This window comes from Hesperophylax consimilis, chromosome 5, assembly GCF_061612785.1.
Source record: "Hesperophylax consimilis isolate HC1 chromosome 5, BYU_Hcon_1.0, whole genome shotgun sequence".
Lineage (NCBI taxonomy): Eukaryota > Metazoa > Arthropoda > Insecta > Trichoptera > Limnephilidae > Hesperophylax > Hesperophylax consimilis.
This window is the reverse complement of record NC_142840.1, coordinates 3,039,377-3,065,424: the sequence shown is the minus strand read 5'-3', so window position 1 is coordinate 3,065,424 and position 26,048 is coordinate 3,039,377. Positions and strand designations below refer to the sequence as shown.

At 32.3% G+C, this 26,048-nt stretch overlaps 1 protein-coding gene across 1 annotated transcript in view; it reads left to right on the top strand.

Moving 5' to 3' along the window:
• Positions 1 to 1,295: 1,295 nt before the first annotated feature.
• The window catches only part of ATP8A (ATPase phospholipid transporting 8A1), a 66,403-nt gene continuing 41,650 nt past the window's right edge, over positions 1,296 to 26,048 (top strand). The window contains exons 1-2 of the mRNA XM_089632236.1: positions 1,296 to 1,331; positions 1,673 to 1,880. Of these exons, the coding sequence (XP_089488362.1) occupies positions 1,296 to 1,331; positions 1,673 to 1,880 (244 nt within the window). The remainder of the gene's footprint in view (positions 1,332 to 1,672; positions 1,881 to 26,048) is intronic.

Genomic DNA, 26,048 nt, shown 5'->3' with positions numbered 1-26,048 from the left:
TAACATACAGATTATTTGCGTATTGTTTCGCTCGAAGTCCTCGTTTTATGTAAAAAAAAAACTACAAATCAATAATTCGTTTGTTGATTTGTACCGGAGATTTAAATGGCTAGTTATTATAGTATATAATACAGGACAGACTTCCGGATTTTTTAAATGGATTAACATATTGGCTTCCACATTTTTAATAGCAAGAACCAGAGTAAATAAAGAGTACATGTAGAGTAAATGAAATATACGAACAAAACTACCGCGTTATTTATAAGCCGTCTGTGGAGTATTTGTTTGTCTATCTCACTGAAATTGAGAATTTCAATAATATATTGTGGCAGAGTTGACGTCGTGTTTGGGTCCCACCCACGCGTAGTGTATTGTTCAATTCTTCGGCTGGCTAAGTCCTTCATCTCAACACAAGCAATATTTTCCGCTTCTGAGGTGGTAGTAGGAGATTTTCAAATATCGTCAGTGGATCTTCCAGAATGCGACTTTTACATATTGCTCAATAAAATTTAGCCTTCAGGCCAGTTCCCACAGTTCGTATTTTCAAAGTTAGCGTAGTTTCACACATTTGCACATTCGACCCTACAATAAAACAATTCTTTGGCCTGGTATTTTTATAAAGATATTGTCTTGTTTGTGTATAATTTATGATTTAAGAATTCGTGACATTTTACTTCAAGCGGCGGCAGCTTTCAAATAGAGTTGTTCGCTCTCTATTTTATGATGACCCTAGTTAAACCATTATGCCTAAAAATATTTTCCAATACCTTTCCTACCCCTGTCACATAGTAATAAAAACCCCAAATAAAGTTTCATCTCCCTTAAAATAATTCCTTTAAAATATTTGTATTGTTTAAGTCACGTTTGTATCATTTAGGATAGTTAAGTGCATTATTTTTATGTTTAAGAATGTTGTTTTCCGACGAGCGGGTGGAACATCTTTATTTTTGTAATATGTCCTTCAAGAATTTAGTTTAAATACAGATACCTCCCAGAAAAAGGACAGTATTCATATAACTGGTAGGTACAGGCGTACCTACGCAGGAACCAGTATTCATATAACTGGTAGGTATAGGCGTACCTACGCAGGAGCTAGTGTTAACCCTCTTCTTGGCAATGTATCCTATAGTATACATAGTTTTCATAATTTTTTCCCACTTAAACTGGTACATGGGTAAAACAGATTTTAATGAAATCTGCTTTAACATGTTCTCAACTTGATAATTAGTGCCACTAGAGCCATCTAATGTTTAATTAAGAAGAACAGTGACAGTTCAAACTCATACCGCTGCAAGATGGCTGCCAACAGAAGACGCACAACTAATTTGTCTGTAAGTTATCTTTATTTATTACTTGCATTATTAGATATTTAGTTATTTTAGGAATGAATTCGTGTTTATAAGGGTTCAGAGAATAATAAAAAATATATACTGAGTAACATATGTGACAAATCTTGTTTATATTGCATTCCAAAATGGTGTGTATCCTATGATATACACCGCCAAGTCTGCAGTGAATTACATTTGATTGAATGTGTATCCCCTGAGATACAATGCCAAGTTATTAAGAGTTTATATTATCTTATGTACAATGTCAAGTATTTATTGTTTATTGTTTTATGTAGTAAACCCCTTTGAAATCTATATATTATGATTTTTTCATTTTTCCATAGCCTCGCGAAGTTGAAGAAATGCTGACTATAATACCAATATCGGGAGCAGATTCTGATATTGAAAGTGACGAAGACGATGAACTACAAGATGATTCATCTGCAGTGCGCTCATCAAACTTTGGAATTGTTCATGATGCATTGGAGGAAGATAATGAACCAATGGCTCATGTTGCTCATCTTTCCGCAAACACCTCAAGCGCTGAACTACGTACACGTCGACATTCGTAAGAAAAAATGAACTTTGATTGGAAAGAGAAAGATTTTATGTCAAAAGTAGACATATGTGACAATCATTTTACAACTCCAGAGAAGATAAAATCGCCCTAGTTCGTAACACCAATTTGTATTCCACACAATCATCAAGCAAATGCATTGATACTTCCTACAGTGAGATATGTGACTTTCTGGCCATTGAAATTTTAATGGGCCTAATAAAACTACCAGCATACACTGATTATTGGTCTGAAAAAATGCGAATTGAGCAAGTGGCAAGTATCATGCCACTCAAAAGATACCAGTCCATCAGAAGATATCTTCATTTTGTTGACAATGAGGATGTTGATGGGGATGTTTATTTTAAAATAATGCCTCTTTTTGAACTGGTAAAGCAGAATTGTTTAAAAATTGAAAAAGAGATAAAAAATTCTGTCGACGAAATGATGATACCATTCAAAGGAACAAGAGCAGGTTCCCGGCGACAATATATAAAGAGCAAACCTAAAAAAACGGGGCTTTAAAATGTTTGTCCGATCGGGGGTTTCGGGCATAGTATATGACTTCTTGATGTATGGTGGAGAGGCAACATTTCATGGTTGTGAATTTTCAAACTACGAAGAAAATCTTGGAATAGGGGCGAAAGTCGTTCTGACTCTCAGCGGCATGCTCTGTTATATATTTTGACAATTTTTTTACCTCTTTTGAACTTCTGCATCATCTTCGTCATGGGTACGGAATTTTAGGTCTGGGCACCATGCGGCGAAATCGATTACGAGGATGTAAACTTAAACCTGATAAACAACTCAAGAGACTTGGAAGAGGAGCTTTTCATCAAATGACGGATGAGAAGAAAAAATTGGCTGCAGCATAGACATATGAATATTCATATGTCTGTGGGCTGCAGTCACTTGGTTTGACAATCGTGCTGTCATTATTGGAAGTTCATTTGTAGACTCACACCCATTATCTACAATACAAAGATATAGCAAACAGGACAAAAAAAAATTGACGTCACCTGCCCCGAAATAATAAAGCAGTACAATGCCCATATGGGTGGTGTCGACTTAGCCGATATGCTGATAGCTTTGTACCGATGCACTTTTCGCACACATCGTTGGTATATGGCGATATTTTCTCAATTACTCGATATATCTATCAACAAAGCATGGCTACTTTACCGGCGTGAAGTGGCCCTACAAAAAGAAGGAAGCAAAAAAATAATATGTTTGAAGGATTTTCGTCTAAAAATTGCAAATGGTCTGCTTTACAAAAACAAAATACGTGGCCGTCCTATCGGAAACATCACAACGCCACCAAACAAAATAAAGAATCCGGTAAAAGCCAGGCCGGATGATGAGAAGTCCGGTTTGATAACTTTTTTATTTTTTTTTCCGGACATTTTCCGGAACATAAAGAAAAAGGAAGATGCCGACTATGCAATTCTGTACAAACGTCTGTATTTTGCATAAAATGTGGCCTAAGGCTTTGTTTTACTGATAAGAGAAATTGCTTCCTATCATATCACACAAAATAATAGTTTTAATTAGCTTTTAAGACATAATTTTTCATTTTCAATAGTATTTTTTTTAAATTTTGATTTGTAACAACCTGGCAATGTATCCTATAGGATACAACTCCAAATAAACTATATAAAAAACAATAAAAATATTTTTCATTTGTTTTTGTGAATCTGAAGCCTAACAGACTTCAAATATGTAAAAAAATATTTTTTGTGATGCTTAATTCTATCGGTGCCAAGAAGAGGGTTAAAATAACTGGTAGGTACATGCGTACCTACGCAGTCAGTCGTGAGATAATTACTAGGTTTATGTAAACCTAGGGAAAACTGAAGAATAAAGGAAACTAGACCTTTATTTCTTTCAGTTTAAGTTTGAGCAGAGGAAAATAAGATCCTCTGCAATTATATTGTGATTTAATAAATTTATATGTCAAGAAGAAGAAGTGTTTTCCTCCATTCCATCTGACGGCGTGTTCTCGTACCACGATAGCAGAAACAGTCAGGTTATTTGTAACTCGGAAATGTTTATCTTTCTTTAAAAAAAAACAAAAATATATATTTTAATAAGAAAATTAATACCCAAATGGCATTCGATTTCATTTTTAATAACACTTTATCATTATAATTTAATGTACGTAATAATGGTTCCGATCCATCAGGCTGTCACTATCACCTGTCACCATCAACTACTGAACTTCATCAAAATGTAGCATAAGGTTTAGGTTCTAGGAAAAACTACAACTGACTTTGTTCAGTTGTTTGATGGAGTAGATATTTTCATGCATTATTGTTATTTTAATCGGTGAAATATTATTGTTGTTGTAAATAAGGATTTATACAAAATGATTTATTTTCATTATATATGATTAGGTATTATTTATTTATTTTTGGAATAACATGAGTAAAACCTCGAATCGTAACATTGAATCATTTAAAATATGACATATTCTTGAGAAAGATTGCTATGAGGCTTGGATTATAAAGAGTAAATTACTTTTATGGTCAAATTGAGCTAATTCCAAGGACAGGTTGGTTCACAGAATTTTTGCAATTAATCAAATTTCAATGTTGATTTTCAAGTTCTGAAATTATTTCAGTTTTGTGAAACAACTAACCAATAATGATATAATAACAGAATGTGAATCGAACATTCACAGAACTTGAACAGCGACTTTGAAATTTGATGAATTGTTCAAATTCTGTGAAACAACCCGTCCTTAGACTTATCAACTCAAGTCAAGACCTTGATTTTTTCGGCAAAAGTCTAAATGATTTTTATCGGTCACTAAACAATGGAAGAAGTATTAAATATATAAATATTTCGATTTCATGTAAGATTATTTTAGACAGGCACCACATTGTTTCAATCCTCAAAAACACGGTAATTTTCGCATTTCGCGCTTAGTTGCTAACTTCACGTTTCTTCAGATGTCATTTGCGATGTCATTGACCCGGTCTCCTTTGAATTGCTTCGAAATTTGGCCAATTTGATTATGCGTTCCGTCTATGCTTTGGTAAATCGATTTAAAATATTCCTCTTATAGTGCTGCCAACGGGTATTACTGCTTTTTTACATTTTCACTGTGCGACCGATCGATATTTTTCAAATCAAACAGATTGTTAACAAAGTCCGCGATCTCCATCTGAATACGATAGTAATACGTCCCTAATCCACGGGGTTTAACATGGGGGCGGGGTAAAAATCTGTCAGCCACAATACTGGGGTATTACGCTTGCACGTAATTATGAGTATGTGTTCTCTTATAACTATCAGTATTATTAATCGAATTTTACATCTTTTTTCTTCCAACTTTCTCAGTTCAAAAAGTTAATATTATGTAGTTTTCATATAGGTACTAGTGCAAGAATATTGATACTAGAAAAAGCGAAATTATATGAACTGTTTTCAGTAGTTAATTAATTTGTTTGGCTACTAATAAATAGCTTACTCACTCCATCAAACAGTCCAATTAAATTTTCATTTCATTTCGCCTGGTAGATAGCTTGACTAAATTTGCTACTAATTTGTTTTACTTCAGTAAAATTGTGCTCACTATGAAATGCAAAATGCTAAATTGGTGTTTCTACAGGACTCAACTTATTATTCAAGTAGGTACCATTTACCGTCATTGTAGATACCTAATTAAATGTTGAAGAATATTGATATTGTAACAGTATTACTAAAATATTAATATTGGTTAATCACTGCGCCTCTAAATGTTGGGGTATTTTCCCAAACTTTTTTAGTTATGCTGTTACAACATCAATATTCTTCAATTAAATGTTGAAGAATTGAAAGAACCGAAACGGTTCCAAATTTCTGGTAAGACGGCTGACACCAATATTACCCGGCGTGACGTCAACGCCGCCTATTTCACTAATATAAACGAAAATTTTCGTTTTGGCGGCTAATCGAAAATGGCACATATTAATTTGTCATAGAAAATTAATAAGTAAACATAAAAACAACATAAAAAATACCTTCAATATCGTCATATTTTTTCTTTTTTAGCGAGAATAATAAAAAACAGTTAAAATACCCTTTTCTTACGTGAAATTGAGGAAATTTATTTTTTCCACAACATTACTTAGATTAAAATAAATAAATAAAATGGACAAGGAATAAATCAAGCAAGTGTGTAATATCTGTAAAATGGATCTATATGTATCTGGACATGCCACTTTATAGAAGTGTACTTCAGTATATATATATAACAGTATATATAAGTCAAATATATAACATTTTAAAAGATTTAAAACACAGTATTTCGGAAGATACTCGGACGAAGCAATGAACATTAATTTATGTGTATATAAAATAATATATAATTAGAGCACACATTGATGTGGTACGCATATAAATACCATAAAATATGAATTCAAGATAACGACCTACTTAAACATATTTTAAACAATAACATATTATTATTTGGTTTAAAAAATAAACATTCTTATCAGAAGAGGACAATTCTCATGCAAATTTAAAGTCTTATTTTACCGAACAGAGTTAGTTCTACCATTGTAAAAGATTGTTGTTTTAACAAACAAGTGCTACCTCAATTGAATAGTTTTACTTAACTTATTTTTGCTTGTGCGAAAATACTCTTTACAGTGCAAAAAATATCATTACAATTTCGTAATATCATTTTGATGACCCTAGCGTTCGGAAAAAAACCAATTACAATGCTCTGAAATTTCGGTCGTTTCGTAGATTTTGCAATCGGTTGTGCTATATTTTGTGCCAGTGTTTTTATTTATATTGTATTATTTTGTTAATTATGATTGTTGTTTCTGTTGCGGGCTGGAGTTAGAGCAAGCGCAAGCGCTGGAGTAATGTGGTGGTGAAGTGGTGAATAATGGAGCTGGTGAATCGAGTGGAGGGGAGGTTCAGATTCCGAAGGCGCCGGTTCACTGGTATTTTATTATTTAATATTATTGGTTTTTTCTCCCACCCCTCGTACTTTCCTAGACTCCTAAAATGCCATTTTAGGCTGTACTTTACCTAGGCATTCTTTATTTAGATAGTAGATAGAGATCCCGAGTGAAACATGTTCTAGGGTAGACTTGTATATCTGAAATAAATTTTAGATTTTTTGTGTATGTATTAAACATTGCTATGTATGTGTCACAGGAATTCGAATTTATCAAATTGATAGAATTAAAGAGGTAACCTAACCTATATTTGGATGCAGCTCTACAATCTTAATAATTATTTATTTATATGTATTTTACTTTACCGAGAAGGAAAAAAATTAAAAAATCTAAACACGAGGAAAACCAGAATCAGAAATTATGTAGCTATAAGTTCCTAGAATTCATATAAATATATATACAGCTGTCACTACAGTAAACTAAGTTAGGTTATGATGCTGAGTTAGGTTTAAAAATGTGTAAAGACTTAGAAGTAAAATCAGGACATGAACACTTAGTGTAAGAAATTTGTAACTATAACTCAGAATACTTGTTAAGTGTGCATAGTGTACATTTGTTTACAAATTATGTAATTAAATAAAATTAATTATAACAAATAATAATAAAGTCGAGGTTTCTTATAACCTGCCTCACTAGGCTAGCCTATGTTGAGGCACTCATTTTACATGTTAATTTAAATACGTATGAATATACCTACACTTATATTTCAATATAATCACTCAATACTTTTGTTAAATCAATAATTTAGAATTTGGGTGAGTGCCCCGGTAAAGGTCCTATCATTACTTACATCCAAATTATATTGTTTTTTTTTGAAATTTCACATTTTTTATGCTCCCTGGAAGAATATTGATAATTGTTATTTGTTTTTGGGGTGTTATGCCGTGTTGCGCTAACTCCTTCTTTAGCCAACGTTTCGGACAACGTTACAGTGTCCATCATCAGATCAGATGTGTGGACCTGTTGATGGACACTGTAACGTTGTCCGAAACGTTGGCTAAAGAAGGAGTTAGCGCAACACGGCATAACAACCCAAAAACAAATTACAAAAATACTTTTAGCCGTGGAAATCTCAAATCATACCAAACCGAAGTAAATTTTGAAAGTCATAGAAACTGAAGTGTCATTGTCGCAAAATGAAGAATAACACCAGAAATGCCTCGTGGACGTGTTTTATGATTACATATTTGCCTAATCAATGTTTAAATTTCCCATACAAAACCGTGTTTACGAAATTCAAAAAGGAAGGAGGTCAACGATATCAGGCGGGGGTGTGAGACGGAGCGCTGGGCTATTTGCCTAAATAGATCATTTGTTTTCATTCAAATTTGTATAGAAGGTAGAAGTACCTTTTCTTCTTTATTCTATGGTAATTGTAGAAAACTGTTGAAAAATGAAATCATGTTTTTAGTATACTAGCTGACGTATAACGTTGCTCGACTTTTCTCTACTGTCTATAAATATAATATGCATGTATTACGTATTTAAACCTTCCGGAAGAAATTCCCTAAATTTATTTATTTATTTTTATTTATTTATTTATTAGATACAAATAATTACATACATATTAAGGAAGCTTTGGCTGTCCAACTAGGAAATTTTCCCGTTTTAGGACAGCCAAATTGCCTGGTTTAGTTAACATTTGTACACGCTGCTGTTATGAATTATATTTCCATACTTTACATTAATAGTTACGCTAGTAATATAGTCTATATACATATATATTTATCAAAGTAATCAAAATAAAAACTTTTTCAGACATATTTGTACACCCGAATATTAGTTTTTTTTTATGAAAACACCTGATAAATTTTATCAAGGTACATGTAATAATATGCAATTAAGGAACACTGTATCAGGGTACATGATAACATATTGGATTAATTCAATTTATAGTTACAATATAAGAAAAATATTAGGTGGGTTTCTTAATTTGATCGCTGTTACTGTGCTGTGTATTAATTTACATAATCAAGGTACATATAATATAATATACATAATCAAGAAACATATAAACAAGGTACATGAAAATATATTGTATAAATGATAGTGAATATCCTTTAAAACTGCGTTGCATAGTTATGAAGAACTAAGCGCACAAACAGACAGACGCTGATAGCGACTTTATTTAAGTACTAGCTGTACCCCGCCACGCGTTGCTGTGGATCAGTCTATCTGTGCAGTTAGAAAAATATTAGCGCGTATTGCTTTTACGTCCAACAGATGGTGCTGTTTTTTTCAAACAGCATGTTTTTATTTATATAGATAGATAAGGCACTAGATATATAATTAAATATTCACTCGAAGGTTTGTTTGGTATTCCTACGAAGGTACACCATTTATATTTATCTCCCCATTAATTCGCACATATTTATCACCTACCTATTTAGAAACTGTAGAAAATTTTGAAATATTTGTTTGAAGTTACAGTGAGTTGCCAAGTAGTAAGCCAGTAGTCGTTGAGAAAATTATTATTTCGGTCAATACCCGCCCTATGAACTTTCAAACGGTTTTTCTTTGCTAAATATGATTGGATTTTTTCCAAGTAGGTGAATGTGTTGATACGCGGACTATTGTTAACCGTCGCTATTGCATACTCATAGAAAATAATCGATTGACCCATAACATTTATTTGAGCTTGTAAAACGTTTGTCACAAAAGAAATGTGTTTTATAATAATCTAAAAGCTTTTGTCGGTAGATACCTACGTCAATAAAGCAATCCAGAACAGCAAAAACATTTTACAATTATTGTTATTTTTTATTTCTATATCATAAGGACTTCATAAGGACCAAAAAATTGTAATTGAACAAGACAAAAATGGACGCTGTCTGCGCGAGAGGGTTTTGAACATTTTGTTCACAACGCCATGACCTTTTGAAATAAAAGCATGCAAATATTCCCATTTTTTTATTTATATTTTATATTAAGTACCTACTAATAAAATAAAATTAATGATAACTGATTTATAAAGAATCAAGAGTTCTGACTATCCCGTTATTTTTCATTGCGCTAGTCATAAATAATAACATTAATGTTTGGAAGATGCAAAATTTATTTTAAAATAAGTATACAAAGAATATCTTCACCGCCGCCATTTATTTATTGTCATTTTTTTATTTTATTGAGACAACACTTTATATTTATATTGTCCTGATGTTATCCAAACAACCAAAAAATCTAAAAATTCAAACCGATTGAAGATTTCTTCTTGTTTGTGTACGACTAGGGAATGCAATCCCGCAAGAAAATGTCAATCCAGGTATTTGCGGGACTGAACAATCTTAGTCCCGCTGGATCCAGGTATTTGCGGGATCCAGCAGAGTGGACTTAGATATCTAATCAATCGTATAATAAAGACCTAACACCTCGATCTACCAACCTTTTTTTTAGAGTTTTAAATTTATACCTATAGTAAAACAAGTTCTTTGGGACATTTTAAATGATTTATTAATAGGTATGCCTTTAGTTAGACATAGGTAAAATTTAAGTCATAAATTGGCAAAGAATAAGATAAGACATAAATTTACATAACATACCCGCCTCGGAACAGACTTTGTCTAGTGAGGTGGGTAAAATAAATCTATGTACACAAATGAAAATAAAATAAACGCCCGGATTGCCGGCACTGAAACTGAAATTGAACTGAAATTTAAATAATAACGTTCACACGATAAACAATATTCTTGTACAATGAGCATCATAAGTTTAATTAAACATTTTTTGGAAATTTCGTAAAAAATTTAAAGTATTAATTGTGTCATCTGATAAACGGCTTCTGATATTGGACACAAGGTAGCCAGCGGCTGAAAAAGCTCGTTCAGCTTCCACGCTGGTTGGCACAATAATCATTAGCGCATTGTAAGTGAATTGAAGGTATGTGCCTTTTAATCCACCGGACTCGAAGTAATTCAGAGTAAGTGAGGGTAAATCTGTAGTTGCTCTCTTTCAGCTTTAAAAGATCTTGAATAACCATCATTTTTAGTGTCTTGCCATAATTCATAACCATTAATTTGATAGAATTAGACGATGTTGGTAAGTTAAAACCCCCGACTTTAAAAAGATCTCGCAAATCCGACGAGGTACAGAAAACTCGGAATGGTAAATCATCTTTAGACACCATTCGTGATACTCTCTTTTCGACGGTATTGTTTTCGCTTGAAAAATGGTCAGTGATTTTATTTGTTGATGGTTGAGGTTCACAATGAGCCGATGTGGAAGAACTGAACGTCGATGCAGTTGTAGAAGCTTCTCTGTAATCCCGCCAGTCCAACGGGATCCCGCAAAATTTTCGACCGAGATTAGTCCCGCAAAATGTCTGCGGGATCTCGGTATTTCGGGATCCTGGTATACCGGGATTGCATTCCCTATGTACGACAGTTATTTAATGAATATGTATGGAGGTAGCGGGGGGAGAGTAGGTATAACTAATCGAAATTGAATATAGAGTTAAAGGGCCGAACTGATAGTAATAATAATGAAATGTCTATATTTTATCAATTTCTCTGACTGCTAAAAATGCTGACACGTTTACTCTACTTTAAACTGTATAATGATAGCAGTACATTTCCATAAAATTGTTTCAAATTTAAATATGATGTTTGTTTTTACTAGATGATTTATTACATAATATTTAGCAATATCATCATCATTAGGATATTTTCTAGTTCTGAAAACGGGCAACGTAGGTTTAAATATTTTTTTACGAAGTATAATTATTTGAACCTCTATTAAAAAAAATTACACCTTGTGCATATTTTATATTTGTCTTCCCCTTGGAAAAATGATTTGAGTTGAACCGTCCGATTTGTTGTAATATACGGTTGTTTGTGAAACTAACGCTATGAATAATAGAGTAGTGTCGTGAGCCAACAGCTTCAATTATTATTTTTACGAAGGTCGTTATTCTGAAAAATAACACAAATAAACACTCCGTGGAATTTCAACCCTTAACGGACTTGGGAAGGGTCATTACGATAATATTTTATTCGGGTGCTATGATTATTTAATGTGAAAATTGTTCACTGAATTATTGTGTACATTGTACGAGTAGGTATTATGATTGATTTATATTGTTGGTCAGCGGATGAGTTGGCAACTTGAGATTGCAGGCCGTTACCTGTTCAACTTTTAATACATTCCTAATAAATCAGAACACGAGTTTATGCACCTTTATTCGTCCTGATAATATACAAAGAATTGCGAAAATATTAGAATTTTCATGGACACGTGTTCAGACATAACGGCGATAAAACATTATTTTACTGAAAGTTTATTAATTTATTACAGTTTATTCATTCGTTAACGGTTTGTAATCCCGTTTTTAACCGGATTGCGAATAATTTGAAGAGATTCATAATAAATTAGCAATATTTTATATTAGAAACCCGGGAATGTTTGTCTTACTTAAAAATATAATATGTACACAGATTGTCTCTTTTGCTATGGATCAAACGTAGAGGGGTGATAGGGGAAGTTATTTGCAATCAAAATGACTGGATATGTGTTTGTCTAATTCTTAACCCTTTCAAGGTTAAATCAGTTTTTTTTTTCTTAAATACTTATCTTTTTTTTCTTAAATCTTATCTAAAAAAAAACTTATAAATAAAAAAAAAATAAAGTACAATATTTTGAGGTTTTTTCTTTTAATTACTCTGTTTAATTATTTGTATATCTAATGACCGTATATTTATGAACTCCTTATCCAAATTACAATAGTTAATTTGTTTTTTTGTAATTTTCTTTTCCTAAAACCTTTAAAAAGTATTCAAATATTTAGATTTTAATTATTTTAAATAAATGTTCAAAATGTAACCTGATATATTTTATCATTTTGATCGCAAGTAACCTATGTATGTTTATTTTTGACTGGACGCCGAAAAGTTCTGTTTTACTTGACCATTTGGCATTTCATCTATCTGTAATTTTTTTGTTACGTTCCGTTTTAAGATTGTGGCGGCGTTGGAACCTTTTTATCCCTCCAAAGTTCGCGTAATTATTCTTACTACGAGCTGTCAAATCGAAATAATCGATCAGTGATATCACTTTGAACAAATTGCACAATTCTTTATTCTAAATAAAACAATATTACATAAAATGTGATGTATATTTTTGTAATGAAGTATGTAGGTATACCAACCTATAAATCTAAAGAAAATTTTGGTTTTGATTTATTAAATAAGAGAAAATTAGAGACCCATTTTTGGTTGCGAACGGAGAAAAATGAATATTGCTAATTTATTATTAATCGTTTCAAATTATTGATAATCCGGTTAAAAACGGGATTGCAGGCCGGTGCCTGATAAACTTTTAGTATATTCGTAATAAATCGGAACACGTGTTCATGCACCTGCTTTATTGATAATATATAATGACTAAATGCGACATCATGACAATACACTCGTTTTTAACTAAAAGTATATCAGGAAACCTATCAATTCATTGATTAACGGCCTGCAATCCCGTTTTAACCGGATTACGAATAATTTGCAATTAGCAATACTCATTTTTCTCCGCGCGAGGTCTACAAATTGTTCACATTAACAACTAGTTTGTGTTATAATTAATTATTTGGAGTAGATATCTACTACCCGATTTAAAGATATATATCTACTAATATTCAAAACTATCTTCTCCAAAGACTTAACAATTATTGACGGTAGGTTGAGTTAATAGTTTGATAAGAAAGTACAAGTACTTACCTGTCTAGTAATTAATACTACTTTTAAACGATATTTCTATTTATAAGTTCGTTCTTGTATGGTCGATTTCTCCCTTATAATAATCACTGTCGTCCGTATGGAAGTAGCTCCATTGTTATTAATGCAGATTTTTTTAAATTCTGTTTTTGTATAAATTAAGATCAAGATTAATCGTAACATAGTGAGTGGTCATTAAAAATATATATTTTTAAACGCTCTTAAACATAAATGGCGCTATGAAAACTAGTAGGGTGTTTATGGGTGTTTTTCCTACAAGTCAAAACATTTTTCCGGCATCTTCGGTACTTCTGTAAGTATGATTTTTTAATGTACGCGGATATTAATGAGTATGGCTGATTTATTGATCCTGTTAAAAAGATGATGGCAATCCATTTCCTGATAAAATATTGATCTATTCAGAATATATCGAAATACTTGCAGGTTCAGGCAGGTGTTCTTTTCGTGATAAATTTAATGGTGAAATGCAACAATATTAGTATTTTAACGAACACGTGTTCCACCGTACTCATAACACATTCGCGTTTTACTAATAGGAAATCTGTTGATTCATTCGTTAAAGGCATGGAGTCCCGCTTTTAACAGGAATGCGAATGATTTAACTAGAATTTTAATAAATATACCTAACCTAACCTAACCAGAATTTTAATAAATATACTAATATTTCATATTAGTATGTTCTCCGTGTATTTTTAGAACCTTGCCTACGCTTTTAGTTTGATTACAATGTTTATTTAAAATAAGCATTTAAGGATAAACGTAATGTACGTTATAATCTACGCGTTCGTAGATGGCGTTAATTTAATAATTTTTACGAAAATACTCTTTTCGCGTGTTATTCTTTAAAATGTTAAGAAGTTGTCCGTACATACGCAATATCAATATAAATAAATAGTTTTCAATACAAAAACTCAATTCTTTCAAGAACGGCATAAAAATACAATATTGTACCGGTGATTCAATCTAACATTGTACATATTTGTTTGCCTTTCTTGAAAGAATTGCGTTTGTATACGGACAAAACTATTAGAAAACTAATATTCGTATTCGTATTGCTTATCTATCAACGGCAGTAAACAAATAATTTATTCATCTTAATATTTTAAGGCAAACTTGTAAAAATGGTTTTTTCACCATATAATTCTTTTAAGTATATTCTCAATATGGTTTTATGTTACTTTACAAGATTCGAGCGCACGTTAAATTTGTTACATATTTAGCTGTATAACATAATACAGGGTGTCCGGGGGTAAAGTGCGCTAACTTGTGGGGTGATTCTAAATGATAGTACAAGTAAAAAAAGGTAAATATCTTTTTTAGACATTCCAACGTTTTAAGGTAGTTTTGAGTAAAAAAAATGAATGTTTGCATGGAAAGTAAATATTCTTATGAAAAAAATATTATTGCGTGGGAAAATAAACATTGAATTTTCATAAAAAAAAAACTTATTGAACTTTTCCGTACGCAAATTGCTGTTTCATTCTCTACTTCATCCTTGACATTGAAGTGGGGAAGCAAAACTTGACCAGGACCGCAACTCTGTAGTACTTTAATGTGGAAATGACATCCAAGCGAAAGTCCTCGGTTTTAGTCCATTTAAACTTAATAATGTATTTTCAAAGTTTAGTTTATGCATGGCCTCAAGTCATATCTAAAAGGGACACGCGTGTCTTCTGTCTTTGTTAATATACTACACAATAGTATCGCATTAGTTATAAACATAGATTATATGTTCCCGCTTGATATTCAATTTTAGATAGATTTGCTGTTTTTAAACGAATCCCAAATTTAAATGCTGTTTTTGAATGCAGATTTTCAGATATTAACATTACAACCCGACTTATGCAATTAAATATTTTAACATTTTGAATTTATTAAAATCACTTGTCGATGATATTACTAAAAAAAATTAAAATCTTGTCGGTGTTGAACTGTCAGGCGGTTTTTTGTTTTATCGAATTACAAGCTGTACCTTGCCACGTGTTACTGTGGTTCAGTCTGTCTGTGCAGATAGATAAACCAATATTGCATGTTGCTTTTACGTCCAACAGATGGCGGTGTTTATAAAAAACATGTCACAGGTGATATCTATTTAATATAGGTATATAAAAACACAAGAATATTCAAACGCAACATTGTGTCAAAATTTATGAGCAATCGTTGAATAACTTTCGGTGATTTAAGATTTTGAACAAACGAACATTTATATTTTTATTTTTATAGATTTTAATTTTTTCGGAATCTTCTACGTTAAAACTTTAATTGCAAAGTCACCTTTAGTTAAAAGCCTTATGTTTTCTATTTCTATAACTGTTTATGTCATATTGTTGACCTACATAGAAACGGAGGTAGAACGACTTTTGAAGGACTAATTTTTGATAAGTTTTTTGATCGTGACAAATAAGGCACAGATTGGTTAAATGAGATAAAGCTTAAAATAATGTATGATATTAGTGCTTTCAGTACAAACAATATATTTGTTTTTAGGTTTGGAGAAAGTCTAATTATTTACAAATATGTTCTCTAAGGCTCTATTACCATCTTCTTTTATGATCATTTTCCGATTGGGAGGAAAGTGCAGCCCGGAAATGGTCGCCATCCTTGTCACAAATTTTTGCTATTGGTCAACATAACTCAAGAGTTTAAATCTGCACCTTAACACCCCCACCTGCGACGGGATGGTCAATTGCCATTAACTGTTTCAAAATTAGAAATATTAAAAGTGGTTAAATGTATAAGGGATATTTAAATTAATTCACAAAACACCCTGGCATTGCGGTAAGCTTCTCTGATAATCTAAAGTTCTTAAATTATATAAAAAACATACTTATTTCTTTCCCCATATCCTGAGCCTTTCACAACGTTCTCCTAATGAAGATGTCAAGGATCCATTAACCCCGGCAGTTGTATCTCTTGTAGCTTAAAACACATTTTAAATTGATTGTGTTCGGTGAAAAATATACAACATTTTTGAGTTACGTGTTTCATAGTTACGTTTTATTTGGTTCTCCTACTCATACATATTTAATAGCCGCCGAAATTCGTTTATAGCCGTTTATCAACAGAGAATATTCATAAAGGTGCACAAATCGTTACGCCAACGGATCAATAAATAACCGACTTTGAACAATACATAATCAATAACCTATGAAGGTAGGTACTAGTATTCAGAGTTTATCACTGTGAAATTAATTTCTCCCTAATTAAATTTAATCTTATTTGAATAGATCTACGGTTATACAATAAGTTCCTAACAGCAATGTTGTGGTTTCTGTCACCTCAGTCGCTTTGCTTAATGCCATTTTATTGCCGACAAGTGTGTGACAGTCAGTGCCTGAAATTATGAATACTGTGCAAGAATTCCAACTGCTCTGAATCGTCTGGAGCTAGTGAGACTACGAAATCCCCAATAGGAGAATATTGTGAGAAGGTAGTGGAAGGGGAAAAAATATGGGTATTGGACGACCTCCGGATTCTTAGTCGTGGCCCTACTAGGACGTCAAAGTATTAATAATATTATTTATTTAATTTTCAACTCCCATTGGGCTTTTACGTATATTTTTTGAGAACTTACAAGTAGAAATAATTATAAAAATGCACAAAAATTAACATTATACAGTAAACATAAAATATAAGTAATGAAAAAACAAGTGATCTGCCGATGTTAACAATAATTTATAAACTGATATAAATAGTTAGCGCAAACGGCTTTTGAGGTTTGCTAAGTTCAAATTGTTGTCCAATACAAGATTGAAAAGCTTCAAAATTACAGATATTGCGTGCTTTCATTTTTAATAAGCTTTAGAAGCATTATTCTAGAAATCTTAATCCTTCTATGGATTACGTATAAAACAATTCGAAGAAAGGCGCAGTCAGAATGCACATTGAACTTAATAACCCTTCAGGCTTCTGGCATATTGACCGTTATATTTCTTAACGATGCTGTCAGAAAGTCGGAGAGTTTGTGTGTATGTATTTCCGCTTCTCAGTAATAACCAAATAAATGGGAACTAAAAATCTGTTTATGAAAGGTCATGAAATAATCTTTAAAATTTTAATTTTACAACAGTAAAATTTTAAAATCAAATATAAAAAGTAAAAAAAATTACTCACCTAACGTTTTTTCTTCTAAATACTGAATTTAAATTACTGAAAAAAAAACAAGTAAAAATCATATTTTTTCACATATTGTTGTTGGAACATTTGGTTTCATAAAGGTGTAACTTTTAATTATTCTGTGATTAACTTCTATATTTGATATAAATAAAATTATTTATTCCCCGCTTCTAAGTATGTTCACAAAACCTAAACAATATAACACATTTAAATAAATTAATAACTGCTACATCATTATTGAACAATTAAGAAAACATTAATGTGGGGAAAACAGACTTCAAAATACCCCCACAGAATATGAAATCTATTGTCACAATTATTTTTATCAGTAAATTGGTTTAATCGGTAATAAATCAGTTTAAGATTTGGGAGGGGGTAAAATAAAATCATATTAATAAGTCGTCTAAACGTGGATGAAGCACAGTTTGAAAATGGCCTTGAAAGCCGAAACAGCTGTAACAATAACAAAAACCAAAAAATACTTGCAGAACTTAATAAATTATATTATTAAATTTGATTTTAATTAAATTTAAAAACAAATTAAATGGACTTCTACGAATTAAACACAAAAACAATAAATATATTTCTATATTTGAATATAAAGTTTGGTGTTTTCTCTTTCTAACACCGTTTAGTTCATATTTCTAACTATGATCAGTTTCAGTGCCGGCAACCCGGGCGTTTATTTGGTTGGTTCTGTACAGATGTTTTTTTTTTCACTAGCCTCCTCACTAGACAAAGTCTGTTCTGAGGCTGGTAATTAACAATTTATATATAAACTAAATGTTTAGTAAAAAATAGTAAAATAAAAATAATAAGAAAAAATAGTCGTAAAAAAATGAGCAATATAAAAATAGAAAAATAAGTGTAGTTACTATATGTGTTGAAAAATGATGTATAAAAATATGAAATGAGTATTTCGTATTATAATTAATTGTAAAATTTTGTAATTTTGTTAGAATTTGTGTGCATGATGGTAAGGGAGATACATCGATTTCTTTGAGACCATATGGACTGTTCCGAAAAGCGAACAAATTGACTCTGCGCTTAATAACTGTTTGTTCCCAAAACCGAACAAATTAGCCTGAGGAGTTAATTTAGATAATAGTTTTATTTGTCCCGTAAACGCGTTGTTTATCTTCCTCCATGATTGACGCTGGGGAACCCTCAGTAATGGGTTTGATTAACCGAGACCTACTTTATTTGACAGCTATTTTCTCCTCTGTTACCATTTATTTGTTCATTTCGACGGCAGTGATAACAATAAACATTGTTTTCAACCTATTTGTATTCATATTAAGTTACAGTGTATTACGCTATTTTTAATTTTATTGTTACAGCACAACATAAACTTTCATGTATGTAATCCACTCTCATTAATGTCTTGTTCACGTTGATAAGTTTCAATTCCTATGATTACCAATTAAATCGTTACCTTTATATGCATAATATAGTTATGCGTTTTCCGACACAACCCTTTTCACCTGGCAAGTCCCAAAAATTTAATAGTTTAAAGTGTTTAATTAGATTTAATAGAATTATTTTTAATTTGAAGGTTTAAAGCAAGTATTATTCTGATTCATGCCATATCATTCGTTTTTTAATGTATAATTGAGTGGATGTCAACACCTACCGAATTTGCGATGTCATGATTCGAAGATGATTCATTTTTCAAAGAATTTCCAAAGGTTGTGTTCGTATGTGTGTACCCTACAGAATCGAAAAATACAGAATCGATTTCGATGAATGGAAAGTTGAATGTTTGTTCTCATAGTAAGTTTAGAGTGTGCCATTAGTGTTTAGAGAGCGGTTTGATTTGACGGTAAAAGAAGATTTAAACTTACTATGGCACACTCTAAACTTACTATGAGAACAAAAGTTGAATGTTTGCTCTCATAGTAAGTTTAGAGTGTGCCACTAGTGTTTAGAGAGCGGTTTGATTTGACGGTTAAAGAAGATTTAAATTCTTATTGGATTTACATAATTCGAAATCTGTCTTATTACTGAAGGACGAATCACATTTAGTAAGAGAAATTCTGATCAAAACCTTGTACTGTAGTATCGCCCAGCAAAAAATTTCCTTAGCACGCTCATTAAAGAACATAAATATATTATTAAAATAAATACCGGAAAGCTCAATTATGTCCTATGCATGCGAACTGTATCTAAATTTCACTAATAAACAATAATCAGTGTCAATCTCAAGTGACCTACCAGGTATATATGGTATTGTATATTATCTCCATATAGAGTTAGTAATAACATATATCATTGTAGAAATGTATTATATATTTGTTCAGCGGCCTTGAGGTGATTTTGCACAAAAAATGGCGCTATACAAATCATCCAAATATTATTATTTTTAAGAAATCGGGGACGTCCAACGAAGACGTAACTCATTATCTGTGCACTGGAATGTGATTCGGAGTCGAATTAAAGTAGATATGATATAGTTTTTTAACAGTAACAATTTGGATTAAATTATACTAAATGAAATGAATGGTAAAAAAGGAAGGACGCCGGAGGAAGACATGAATCAAATAATTATTTGTGAAATGGGACTTACGTGATGAATTAGGAATGATGTGCAAGGAGAATGTATGACGTGAAAGAGAATTTTCGAAAAAGTCGGGGACGCCAGAGGAAGACAGGGCACGATCAAATGAAACAAATGTATGGTAAAATGGCATCCTATGGTAAAATGATTCCACCTTAAAAAAACAGTTGTCAGATAAACTGGAACTCACAAACTCAAAACTTTACTTTAAAACTATTTGTAACCTTGTGCAACTTCAGCTGATAGCCTATTGTATAATTATAAGTTAGCTACGGGGCCAAATGCCCTAAAAATGGCACGAGTTTGTCTGAAACTAATTGAATCTTAGTATTATTATTTTTTTTATAAATTCCCGTCGGCGGCATTTATTTTTACTCGGGAGATATTTTCAATTTATATGGATATTTCAGGTGAGTAATTAATGCTTATAATAATTTGAAACTTAGTAGTAACGAATAATATAGGGTGTCCAGGGAAAGTTCACTAACTTCAAGAGGTGATTCTACATGATGGTGGAAGTAAAAACGTTAATATATATTTTTTAAATTCCACTGCTTTTTTTGTTCCATATAAAAAGCAGGTTATTATACATCGTGTCTTGCAAACTCTTCCATTATTCCGACTCTTGACATGGCCTGACTCAAGTATCTGGTTCACTTGATCGCGCCATGTCCATGTCTCGAGGGGTTATGGTGAAGAATTGCTCTTTATTTGTAGTATTTCATAGTTTTAACTACGTAGGTACCTTACCTACCACTTTAACCGTAACTTTATTATTAAATTATGAGACTCCAATTAACAATATCTTATTCCACCATCGGTAGAATTATAATTTGCAAGCAGTAATTTAAAAATGATTAATCTAATGGTTTACTTTTGTATGGATGTAAAACAATAAACGAAAGTTAAAAAGTCTAATGACACTTGATATATTGAGTAATGCTTTCGTAGGATAATTATGTAGCGGGAAGTATAATTGGTAATAGAACATTTCATCAATTATACATTCACCGTCGCAGTAATTCATTTAGCTAATCAACTGTCGTAGTGCTTATGTAAATCATTAAACTTGTGTAACTCGTTTTTTTTAAATTTACCTTATTTCGACAAATAACGGAATAAATAGTCTTTTTAGGAGTTTTTTTTCTTGGAAATAACGATAATCGGGGTATTTTATTTTTATGTTGACGAATACATTTTCTCTAACGATTTAAAATGTGCCTTTTTTGTCTTGCCGCCAAAACTTTGTTTGGGAATATGGCGTTGTTGACGTCATGCCGGCCAATGCTGGAGGCAGCCGACTTACCAGCCAGTATCGTTTTTACGTCACAATGACGTTGTAGTCATTGTAGCCAGTTGAAATCGTTTCGGAATGTGGGGTTTTAGATCGTTTTTAAATTCGTCAAATGAATTAAAATTACGCATTTTTTGAACGATAATCAGAATCAGAAAAATAATCTTTAAATCTTCCGCACATTTTAACGGTATTCACAACATTGATAATTGTGTCAACGCAACGCAAAACCACCCACCGGCGTGTCAGTTTAAATAATTGATATGGTTTGAAGATTGGTGGCAAAATAATAGTGCCACTTTTCACGGGAATGTGCGTTTTATTTGGGAGTCCTACCATGAAACTGCTCGGGTTCTCTCTCCCAGGAGAGTGTGAACACCATTAAACTTCACCGATCATTAAAGTGCAGTCACAGCCGATGTGCGTACATAATTCACAGACGGGAACGAATGTGGAAGGGTGTTCCACCACTTTCCCGGAGCACCACAACAGTTTGTACTCCAACCATTTCCTAATTGGATATCCCACAGTCCCGCTAGCGATAGTGGAAACCATTTTTTGTCCTAATAACAACCTGAAAATATAGCTACCCAAACCCCTACACTGGCCTACACTATTTCCGATTCTTACAGTTAGTTCAATTTTGTGTTTGAAGAGTTACTTAGTAAATTAGATACGCGGAATTTCTTACCGATAAGCTCCAATTCTTATTTTTTATTTTTATTTTTTTATTGTGTTTATTTCTTGCTAGAGCAATCCCGATGAGTTACAGAACTCATTATAGGACAGGAGGAAACTTACAATTCATATGTAGGAGGTAGTAGGTACAATTTTACAACGGTATTTTGATATCAAATATAAGTTTCACATTCAATACAGCATAAAAATTAAAATAATGACACGTTAAGTAGAACAAACAACAATAGAAAACAAGTACAGAAAGAAAAAAGAAGAAAAAAAACATGGATAAGATACAACAAGAAATGACAACACAGTTACATATTTTCATTTTTAAATGTAGTTAAAAAATATTCTTTTAAAGCATTGCTTTGCAATTTTTTATTATGGTGGATGTGTTTGTACATATCTGGAAGCGAATTATATAGTGTATAGGCAATATAGTTCAGTGATTTTAACCCATATTTTGTAGTGTGTGTTTGAGGAATGCGGATTTTATTGTTATTTCGAGTATTGTGGCTGTGGATGTCTTGACTGTAAAGTGGCTTGATGTTGGTGTGAGTTGATTTTTGGGTAATTTGTAGGATGGTGCTTGTGATTTCATATTTAGGAAGGATTGTAATTGGAAGGATACCAGAAACTGAATAGATGTCCCTGACATGAGTGTCCCATGGAAGTTCAAACACATTTCTGAGAGCTCGGTTTTGAACCACCTGCAGGTCAGCTATCAATTTCTTTGAGGCAAAACCCCAGATACAGCAGAGATATGAAAGGTGTGAATGTACCATGGCATAGTATACTGAAGTTAGTAAAGGAATGGGTAGTAATCCTTGAAGCCTATATAGTACAACAGTTATAGGGGTAATTTTCTCTTTTATATGATTTATATGGAGATCCTACGAGAGTTGAGAATCTACGATCAGACCCAAATATTTTGTGTTCATTTTCTTTTCGAGGCAGTTGTCTCCAATTTTAATATCGAGGCTGAAATTTTTCTTGTTACCGAAAAGTATATAATGGTTTTTTTTTACGTTAAGAGTTAGTTTGTTTATTCTCAACCAGTTTGTGAGATGGGAAATATCAGCCTTCATCTCCGTTTCAAGCTCCGCTAGGTTCAGTTTATTGTAAAAAATTACCGTATCGTCAGCATAAAGTTGTATAGTTCCTTTAATACCCCACTTTGTTATGTCATTCACGTAGATTAGGAATAGCAACGGTCCAAGAATTGATCCCTGTGGTACTCCACATGTTATTTTACCTAATTCACTCATTTCTCCTCCAAATTCTACTGCCGAAAAGCGATTTGATAAGTAAGATCGGAAAAGCTCCAGAGGTGTACCAACAATACCCAAATGCTTCAGTTTTTCGATCAATACGTTATGATCCACCGTGTCAAACGCCTTCTTTAGATCAATAAATATTGCCGCCGTAAAATCACCGTCATCTATGTTTCTGCAGATTTGATATAAAATCGAAGGCTGCACATTTAGTGTTAGATCGTCGTCTGAAACCATATTGTTTTGACGTGAGAATTTTGTTGTGTTCGAGATATTTCAATAGTCTTTCTTTAATGACACATTCAAAAATTTTAGAGATAGCTGGAAGTATAGAGATTGGACGATAATTTTGGACATTTTTTTTACATTCATCTTTATGTACAGGAATAATTTTTGCAATTTTTAGTTTATCGGGAAATATACCCTTTGATAGAGAGAGATTTATTAAGTAAACGAGGTCATCCACCAGTTCCCCCTTGCAGTTTTTGAGAAGAAGAGAGGTTACACCATCGGAACCAGCTGCTGCTTTAGACTTAAGGTTAGATATGAACCGTAAGATTTCCTTTTTATTTGTCCTGATCATGTTAAAAGATTGTTTTTCTTGAGGTTCCGTGTAGATCGTATTTACATCAGTTTTTGAGGTTTTTATGACTGATGCTAAACTTTCCCCAACTGAGAGAAAAAATGTGTTAAATGCAGTTGCTATCTCTTTTGGTCCCTTTACTTCTTTGTCATTTATGACTAGAGATTTACAAGCTATTGTTGGGTTTCGCGAGCTATTTGATAGAATGGAATTGATTGTTTTCCATGTTCGTTGTGGCTTATTAATGTTTTCATTAATCAATTTCGTATAATATTTAGATTTAATGTATCTTCTATAGTTGGTGACAGTATTACGAGCTTTATTTTTTTCTATTGTCAAAGGAATACTTTCTTGATTTTGTTTCCAAAGTTTAAATATACTATTTCGTTTTTTAATAAGTGTATCAAGTTCAGCATCAAACCATGGAGTATTGTTCAGTCTTTTGTCCCCTGTATTTGTTTTTACTTTTGTTTTGCTTGAATTTATAGCATTCTGGAGATAGTCAGCGAAATTATTATAATTTTTGTTTACATCATCAGACGAATGATCAAATTTACAAGTTTTAAGTGAAGTATTTAATTTTTGATAATTTATTTTTTAAGCATTTGTGAGGTTTATTGCGGATCTGTTATTGGGAAGGTTTTTCAAGGAATTTTCATAATCGAATATAAGTATATTGTGGTCACTAAGGGGATCATCAATGTTTGAAATTGTGCCGGAAACGTTTGTCCTATTTGTAATGATGTGATCTATCAACGAGCTAGTGTTATTAGTTACCCTTGTGGGAAACATCGTGTTACATAAATAAAAGTTATATGATTTCAAGGTGTGAATATATCTTCGTGTAGTATCAGTGTCTTTTGAGATATCGATATTGAAATCTCCAAAAAGTAATGTGTCTTGTTTGTTATTGTTTAATATTATTTCGAAAGATTCAAAGAAATCTGTTGTATTTGAGTTCGGCCTACGGTAAAAAACATTCAAATTTAGAGGTTTAATACTTTTTGACGTGACTGTAATTCCTAGAAAGGTATTTTCGCTGCAGCATTTTTCGATCTTCTTACTGTTGAGTGTATTGCATGTAGATGGCGACCCCTCCTCCTCGGTCCATCTCGCGGGAAGCAAAGATTCCAGAATAGTCGGCAATATTGAAAAAAGTTTCCTCTCCTTTACGTAGCCAGGTTTCCGTAATCACGAGAATATGTACTGTTTGTGTAATGTTTTTGAGGGTTTCTTCGATTTCGTCTATTTTGTTTCTGATGCTTCTAGCGTTCATGTACATAATACGCATACAGGAATTTATAGTAGTGTATTCTTGTATACTGAAATATTTTTTTTCCTTTTTGTATACTGTTTGTATACTGACCATTTGTATACTGAAACATTTTCTTGTATTGATATACATATTAGTTAAAAATTACAGTGGGTAAATTACTTTATTAAACGATTTACGAGCTTTTCCACTCGTTTTGACTTCTTCGTCATCCGTGTTCCGGAAATAAATTCCAACCCTGTATCGCAATTCCAGATTTCTGACAGTTGAGATTGGATTCCGTATTTTCCTGTAGCGTCTTTTAGTGACGAATGCACACGCGATTTGCCGGTATGAAATACTGTAAATTCCATTCCGTTTCAACGAATTGACGTATCGCTTGATTCGATTCCGTCTTGACCCACATGAATTCATGCAATATTCAAATTTCATCAACGTGTACCTTATTATTATCATTAATTGAACCCGACCTCTCTTGAAGTGTAACTAGTATCACGATTGCCACCTAAAAAGAGGTCGATTGATGATCGATATTGCATGTCCAACAACTGGCAGTTTGCCTGCCATTTGTATCGATTGACCGGCATTAATTATTAATTCCTTAATAAACCCCCTGCCCCATTTGGTCATCTTTATTAGCGCATGTGCTATGCATAGGAAATCATGAAATTTCCTTTGGCAAATGAAATTAGCAATCTAGATGCAGTAATGA